Source organism: Archocentrus centrarchus, chromosome 4 (genome assembly GCF_007364275.1).
Source record: "Archocentrus centrarchus isolate MPI-CPG fArcCen1 chromosome 4, fArcCen1, whole genome shotgun sequence".
In the NCBI taxonomy this organism is placed as follows: Eukaryota; Metazoa; Chordata; class Actinopteri; order Cichliformes; family Cichlidae; genus Archocentrus; species Archocentrus centrarchus.
In genome coordinates, this window is record NC_044349.1 from 22694515 (window position 1) to 22702729 (window position 8215).

Sequence of the window (8215 nt, forward strand, 5' to 3'; positions counted from 1 at the left end):
AACACCTGGAAAAAAAAAGAACCTAATTTTAGCTACCTTTATGTAATGAATCAAAGTGCTGGCAAAAAATCTGCACATCTTTGCAGTTTTTTGGAACAACTTGTATTCTGGACTTTGCATGGCCTCCTTTAAAAAGAAAAGAGCATTAATAGAAAAGCTGCCCAAGGTGACCTTACATTATTATAGACAACCCCAAGTTTTTCTTCAAGTACAAAAGGTTACAGCATGGGAAATACTCATCATTTGTTCTGGCATGTTGGTGACTATAGTTGGTATCAAGTCAGTAAAGACAAAAAATATGCAGCAGAAATAACGAAAGCAGACAGGAGTACTGGGAGTCTAGCTGCACAACAAATAGAGATGTGGCAAAGGCAAGAGAAAAGGCTTATAGTGAAAAAAACGTGTATCGATTGGGCAGAGAGATCAAGCTGGTAAGGATGTGCAGCAGGTTAGGGTGATTAAGGACAGAGATAGAAAAGTACTAACAAGTAAAGACGGAAGAAAAATAAAGAGAGGAGGACAGATGGAAGAAAGTTTGTGAATCAGGAAGTGCTGAGGATAAGTAAGGAGAAAGTGAAGGCAGCTATGAAGCCGATGATGAGTGGAAAGACAGTTGGTCCAGATGACATACCTGTGGAGGTATGGAGATGCCCAGAAGAGAGGGAAATGGACCTATTATTTAACACAATTTTGGAGAGTGAGAGGATGCCTGATGGAGAAGCATCAAGAAGGTCTCTTTGAGGATGGATGCCAAGACAGGAACTGTGGTACTGTAGGAGGAAGTCAGGAGTGGCAGAGGACTACGTGAGGCTGGTGCAGGACATGTATGAGGACAGCAAGACAGTGGTGAGGTGTGCAGTAGAAGTGACAGATGGATTCAAGGTGGGAGTGGGTTTACATCAGGGATCAGCTCTGAGTCCCTTCTTGCTTGCAAAGGCGATGAACAGATTAACAAATGAGGTCAGGCAGGAGTCTCCGTGGACTATGATGTTTGCAGACCACACTGTGATGTGTAGTGAGAGTGGGGAGCAGATGGAAGAGAGCCTTCTCTGGAGAAAAAGGAAGTGAGATAGAATACTGTACATGTACTGTATGTGAATGAGAGGGAGACAGGTGTAACAGTGAAGATGCAGGGAGTAGAAGCAGTCAAGTTGGATGTTGAAATGCCTGGGGTCAACTAACCAAAGCAACAGACAGTACACAAGAGAGGTGAAAAAGAGTGTGCAGGCCTGGTGGAGTGGGTGGAGAGGAGTGTCAAGGGTTAACTTGTGACGGAAGCATAGCAGCAAGAGTGAAAGGGAAGGTTTAGAAGATGGTAGTGAGACATTCTACGATATATATAATTTGGAGACAGTGGCACTAACAAAAAGAGAAGAGGCTTAGCTGGAGGTGGCAGAGTTGAAGGTGCTAAAATGTTCATTGGGAGCGACCAGAATGAACAAGATTAGAAATGAGTACGTCAAAGTTAGAGAGTGTTGTAGAAATCATAAATAAATTGAGGTGCACACAACTAGGTTATCGTTATGAGTTTTATTTGCCTTTGCAAAGGGGTCAAACAAGAGCGCAGACAGCATGACAGCAGTCTGCATGCTACATGAGAATGCAAGCCTAAAATATTTATATAGACAAGTTATCTGGTTATCTAAATATTTATTAATTAAATACTAATGATTAAATTATTAATTATGTTACTGTGCTCTCATTTCATTATTATTCTTTAAATGATTTTGGTTTTTGAAACATTTTTTTTAAACTTTTCTGCCCACATATTGTACTGTTACTTGATTGTACAGTTATCAAATCTCTAACTATAATTTGTGCTGCTCTATTGGACTATTATTTTTTGTATGTCCTATACAAAACACAAGCACGTAAGCAGATGCTTATATTTATAAAGCACCAGATGCCATTTGGGTAATGATGATATAATGATTTATAGCATAAAATATGCCACACATTCCATAAATAAAGTGATCTTATTAAGCTAATCAGGGTTGTATGGCAAAGGCAGTTAGACCAGACTAATTATTTAAAATAAATATAGCCTGAAGGATACATAATACCCTGAACTGTTTTGATTATGTCTCTTTAGAAGCAGTTTCTACTTCCTCAACTTGAAAAACTCAATTTATCTGTAACAAGTTCTGCTTAAAATTTCCCAGACTGTGATATCTATTGTGTGCCAGTGGCAAACTCTGGCGTCAGTGTGGTAAAAACAGGTCATCATAGGAAAAAAAAATCAGAATTTTTCCAGGTATTTGTAGCTATTGAGCCATCTGTAGCCATTTATAGCTATAGCTACATCTACTGTATTTTTTTATTTCATCATACAAACATGCAGCTATTAAAGAACATGACTTGGATATCTAGAAATGTGTCAACTATATATCTAAAGTTTAAAAATATTACTCTATTTGTCTGAAGCATCTGGAATTTCCGTTGAGTCTGACCTGATTGAGTACTGGCTATTGTTTTGCAGATAAAATCTTAAGCATTGAAGTGAACCCACAGTGCCACCGTGACTTCTTTTCCCAACACCATAGGTGTGAGCTGGCGCCGCTGTAGGAAGCGACTCACTTCTTGTTCAGGAAACAGGTCTCCATGCTGCTTGAAGTTTACTTGGAAGTATAAAAATACCTGGGACACTGGCAGTACGGTGGTTTTCCCCTATTACTATGTCAACAACCAGTACTGTGAAGTCCTGTAGAATTCAGTCATAGTTTGTCTTTTACAAGATTGTGAGAAGCATTTTTTCCTAATTTTTTCAGTGTCCCCCAAAATAAAACAATTTCATTTACCTGGCCCACAGTTTCAAAGTGCAGCAGCTCTACAGCTTGTTTTTCAGCCTCTTGAAGTTTTCTAAGGCTGTGCAGTCCATTCCAGCCAAATATTAAAATTTGATTGCAAATTTAGTGGCAGTGGCGCAGTGGGTAGGCATTTGCCTTGCAGCTGGAGGGTTGCCGGTTCCAGCCCCTGTCCCTGCGCTGCATTGTGTCCTTGGGCAACACACTTAAACCACATTGCCTAACAGTAGCGCTGGTCTCTGGCTGCATGACCGCAGATGCTCGTCTCTGGATGAGTGATCTGGAACGATGATTTCGTTGTGTGCCTTGTGCGCACAATGACAATGAGTTGAATCTAACATCTAACAAAACAAATACTGCATAACCAAAAATTAATCAAAACAAATGTGTCTGAAGGTTAATCTGCAATCCCAGAGGATCCTCAATAAATTTCACAATCTAGTAAACCTTAAAAGCAACACACATTTAAATAGGATAATTTTAAATATATTAAAAAAAAATTTTCATGATTAAAAACAATGGCAATATTATGATGATGCCCCCTAATAAGATCATAAAGAACTTACTAATTACTTACTGTAAACTATGCATTTTACAAGAAGAGTTTCATGCCTCACATGCTGACCTCCCTGTTCCTAGATAAAGGAAAGGTTATCAGTTTAGAGGAAACTGGCTGTGGATTGTGATAGAAAGTGGAAGGAAGATGGCTTTTGTTTTTCTTTTTTCAAGGTCATGGGGTAACTGGCGGAATTCAGCCGCTATATATATTTTTTTTAAGTCTTCTAATGAGACTCAAGGAGAACAGAGCTTTAATTGGAGTGTCAACATGAGCGAATTCTGTTCCTGTCTGCAAAGTTACACAGCAATCTAAATGTTTTCTCTATGACTATTTGAGCACCCAGTGAGTCAAAGTGAAAAGTCAAGTACAGACAGGAAGGTGTGCCATTGTTGACATTTAGCATGCAGCTTTTAACCCAATCACTGGAAAACTCCCAACACTCACATTTGGATCTCATGGGAACAGAGTATTTTGTGGTAAACATCTATAGCTTCTGTGGTCATTATAATGGAAAAATAATGAAACTACCTTTTTTTAAAAAAAATCAAAATAACAATCAATAGTCAATCTACCCTGTGAAGTCATTTATATACCCCAAGTACTGACAACACAGATGAGAATGTTGGCCCTCTTGTGTTCTACTGTCTGATAAAGGTGAATAAACCTCAGAATGAGTCTTATTTTTTCTCATGGAATTCGCTTAACAACACTATAAGGTTCACAGTGCAATCATCAAATAAAAACTTTAATTTATCCTTAATGGCCAAGAACTTGTAAATCTAATTACCTTTACTAAGTAACAAATATCAAGTGTTTGGAGACATACAAAGTGAAGGTGACCATAGTAAACACTGTGCCTGCTAAACATCATCATGTGATTTGATGTAAGAGACACCGGTTTACTACAGTTTTTGCAACTGCATTTTTAGCTGCAAAAAAGTAAAAGTGATATTTAAACTGACTAAAGCCATAAAATACTGGAGGCCGAAGAACTTTTCAAAATGCTATTTTCTTTCTCTACAGCTTGTTAGTCTTTTGATTTGAGGGCTTCATTTATTATTACAGTATTGTTTTGAAATTAAACAGAAATGAAGAGTGATTAGCCACGGGTGGAAAGCAAGTCCTTGTTATCTGTCTTTGGGGTTCCAAACAATAAACTTTCCCTCCTGAGTAACAGGATATGTCTGTGATTTTAAGTGGCTCACCCTTTCCTGTATGGACTTTACGCTTGGCAAATGCACTCCTATTCAACTTAAGCCAAGGGGGGGGAACAAAAAGTAAAAGTAAAAATAGCATTTAAAATGATAACTGCAGAGTTCAGATGATGGTTAAATTCTGGATGTTTTAAGTTTTTAAAACTTTCCTTTAAAAACAGGTACAGAACCAGACCTTGTGCTTTCATTGGGTAAGTACTGTATTTGAATGTTCACTTTACAGAACAGTTAAAGCATCATGATGTGGTTTCTATAAAGGGACTGTTAAATAAAGGCAGACATTTTAAATGTAATGAAGCCTTAGGGCTACTTTTTATCATCTGACCAGGTGATTTCATAGTCACTGAAGAAAGTCTTCAGCTTCTCCGCAGAAAGAGAATGGTCAGCTTTCCCAAAGGCCTGCAAGTGACAGAAGTGACATCAGCAGATACTACTACAACTTTCTGGTTTTTGATTCAGCTTTTAATGAACTTACAGTAGATTCTCCAAACACCCTTATTTTTTTCTCTTGGTTGTTGTGCTCTATCTTCCCTCCTCCAAGGCATTTACACTCCATCCCCAAGGCCTCCATAGCAGGGCTCACCTTTTCAAATATATGATCTGAAAATTAATAAAAAATGTTTAAAAGAAATGTAGATTCTGGTTTAGTTACAATAAAAAAATTTTAAAAATTAGAAGCAAATGACAAATACGGAAATTTTGTAGTCTCAAGCTAAAAGACTGAGATGAATTTCATTCCTCTGCTCTGCACAGTATCTACTCCGCAATGCACTCTGGATTCACCAGAAGGACCCTAAAATGGGACAACACTGCATAATAGTCTGCATGCCTTAAGCTTTGGTCTGCACCAACAGTCACTGGTCTGCACGACATCTCGAGCTGAACTGACGCAGTTCACGCTCCTGTTTAAGCAAACTGTAAAAACTTACTGTGATACTCTGCACTTTTTGTGCCACGGACAATGTCTTTATGCACATCGCCATCTTTCACTTTCACTCTGACCAGTATGTACTTAAAGGTTCCCTCTGGATCAATCTCTACATCAGGGATTTTAGCCAGAGCGTCTGCCATTGCGACCGTAGACTTATGCAAAATACCGTAGACTCTCAAACTGTGCAGAGGTCTAGTGACCACAGAGAACATGGCCCGCTCAGATACCTTTATTTGGATCGGGACTTCTATTTCATCTCTTAAAGCGACAGTACATTCGCGACTCGTAGCCATAAATGTGCAGGTTAACAGTGCGCTCGCACGCTGGCGCCTTCTTATGGCAGTAAGTGCGAAGTGTTTGAATTTGCAATCACTGCAGACACTGTATGCTGTGGATTAGCATGATTAAACTTTATGTTACATTATTCAGACGCACAAGTGAGATCATCAGTATGTCTAAATTTGGTAAGAGAGGGGTTTTTTGTTATCTTTCATTTCCTGTTGCAAGAGAAAGATTTTCCGCTACTGACTATCTGAGAAATCAGAGGTCAAGATCAAACATCATGAAGAAGTTTGATCCTCACTTTGAGGACCTTTTGGTTCTTGACCCAAAGCATTCATATCTTTTTTGGATTCATATCAAAACCACTTCAGCAGAGAGCAGGATGGATGCTTTTGCTTTGGGTGGCTAGACTTCTCTTTGCATTTTGATTTCCTTAAACAATAATTCTCCCTGAAACGTTTAGTTTGGAGCCAAAAAACTGAAAGACAAACTTCAAAAAGACTCAGGCTCACCCACATCACCATGCCAAATAAGGCAGTGAAGTTAAATTAACATTTTGAATTTTCATGATTTATGGGTGATGAGTTGTTTAACTGTTCAAAAATCCAGTCTGCATTCAGTAATTCAAGTCAAAAGAGCAATGTTGTTAAAAATAAAAATGTTCCTTAAAAAAAATCATATCTATAACAGTAATTTTAATGTTAATAATTTGTAATATTATCAACATCAAGTGATAACAGTTTGTTTATGTTGTTTAAATGTGCAATGAATAGTCTGGATGGGGATGCTTTGGATGTTCTTATCAAAGTGAAGTCAAGCTTCTCCTTTATGATTTGCTCTGCATGAGTTAATTGGAGAGCATATTTGTTTATTTATGTATTATTCGGAAGGGACGAATGTTAAGAGGGGCCAAGAACAGTGGCTACAATCCAGTATCTCCGATCAAAAAAGGAAGGATGTAAACTGTCACTTCTGGAAACAAAGGCAGCCAGCAGGCACCTCTGCTCCATTGTGCCGCATGTTTGCCATCCCTAGACACTTTCAAATAAGTTTTGTCGTGACCTTTCAAATATAATCCCCTTCTTTTTACAAACACAGCCTTTGCAAATGCATGTCAATTCTGACATGCAAGCACATTCCAGTCTATGCATTGTCTGCTGGCTGTGCGGTTGTCAGAATGAATCATTGCACACAGTTGAAAGTTAGATTTAGGCTGGTCTAGATTACAACACAACTGCAAACACAAGACGCTCTCATTAGTGCTGCTGAACATAATGTTCTTTGCTGCCGTTTCCACAAAGCTGACATCATGTCAATAGCTCACAGATAGGCTCTTATCAGCTTACATTACACAGCTCTAAAAATGAACTTCCTTCTCAGTGGCCTTTGATTTAATACGTGCACTTTTATGTGTACTGTGTACCTTTGTAGCTTCCCCAGGAAATACTTCCACATCTTAGGTCGTGCGGTTTGATATGTCTTTGCAAACAAATTTGTCCTTTGTCGCCTCATTAGTATATTAGTTCACTGGTTTGTTTTAAGGTTAATATTTCAATTATTTGCCTCAGTAAAAGTATAAAGACCATTTGAAAAAGAACATATATAGTCTCAGTTAAAGCATACAGTAGTTACACTATACTGACAAGTGTTCACTCCCCCATTCAAATCATTGAATTCAGGTGTTCCAGTCACTTCCATGGCCACAGGTGTATAAAACAACCACCTAGGCATGCAGACTGCTTCTGCAAACGTTTGTGAGAGAATGGGTCGCTCTCAGGAGCTCAGTGAATTCCAGTGTGGTACCGTGACAGGATGCCACCTGTGCAACAAGTCCAGTCATGAAATTTCCTCATTACTAAATAATCCACAATCAACTGTTAGTGCATGAGTTGGGAAAAGTTGGGAATGACAGGAACTCAGCCACAAAGTGGTAGGCCACTTTAAATGAAAGAGTGGGGTCAGTGGATGCTGAGGTGCATAGTGTGCCAACATTGCTATAGACCTGCAAACCTCATGTGGCCTTCAGATCAGCTCAAGAACAGTGAGTAGAGAGCTTGATGGAATGGGTTTTCATGGCTGAGCAGCTGCATCCAAGCTTACATCACCAAGCACAATGTACTTGTCTGACTGCACTGTGCCAAGTTTAAGTTTGGTGGAGGGGGGGTTATGGTGTGGGGTTGTTTTTTAAGAGTATGGCTCGGCCCCTTAATTCCAGTGAAAGCAATTCTTAATGCCTCAGCATACCACTGTCTTATGGATTAAGAATGGGATGTCACTCAAGTTCACACGAATGTGAAAGGAGATGAGGGAATACGTTTGTCCTCTCACCACAAGATTTTTTTTTTGTTTTTAAGCACCTCATAGGACTTCAAGAAAAACTTATTTAGTCTAATTCAGCAGTCCTGCAATAAATACTTTGCAAGCA

General features: G+C 38.8%; 1 protein-coding gene across 1 annotated transcript; it reads right to left on the reverse strand.

The window, feature by feature from the left end:
* Positions 1-4723: 4723 nt before the first annotated feature.
* LOC115779302 (14 kDa phosphohistidine phosphatase) lies at positions 4724-5727 on the reverse strand. Its single transcript, XM_030727898.1, has 3 exons — positions 5507-5727; positions 5053-5177; positions 4724-4976 (listed from the first exon to the last, which is right to left on the reverse strand). Exons 1-3 carry the CDS (start codon positions 5718-5720, stop codon positions 4884-4886), a joined length of 432 nt encoding a protein of 143 aa, XP_030583758.1. The 5' UTR covers positions 5721-5727; the 3' UTR covers positions 4724-4883.
* Positions 5728-8215: the final 2488 nt, after the last annotated feature.

Excerpts from the sequence above, each read along its gene's own strand:
- LOC115779302 (XM_030727898.1), bottom strand. The coding sequence starts at position 5,720 with ATGTTCTCTGTGGTCACTAGACCTCTGCACAGTTTGAGAGTCTACGGT. Across the intron at positions 5,178-5,506 it reads AAAAAGTGCAGAGTATCACA|ATCATATATTTGAAAAGGTG; the intron begins GTAAGTTTTTAC and ends ATTAATTTTCAG. Across the intron at positions 4,977-5,052 it reads GGGTGTTTGGAGAATCTACT|GCCTTTGGGAAAGCTGACCA; the intron begins GTAAGTTCATTA and ends TGTCACTTGCAG.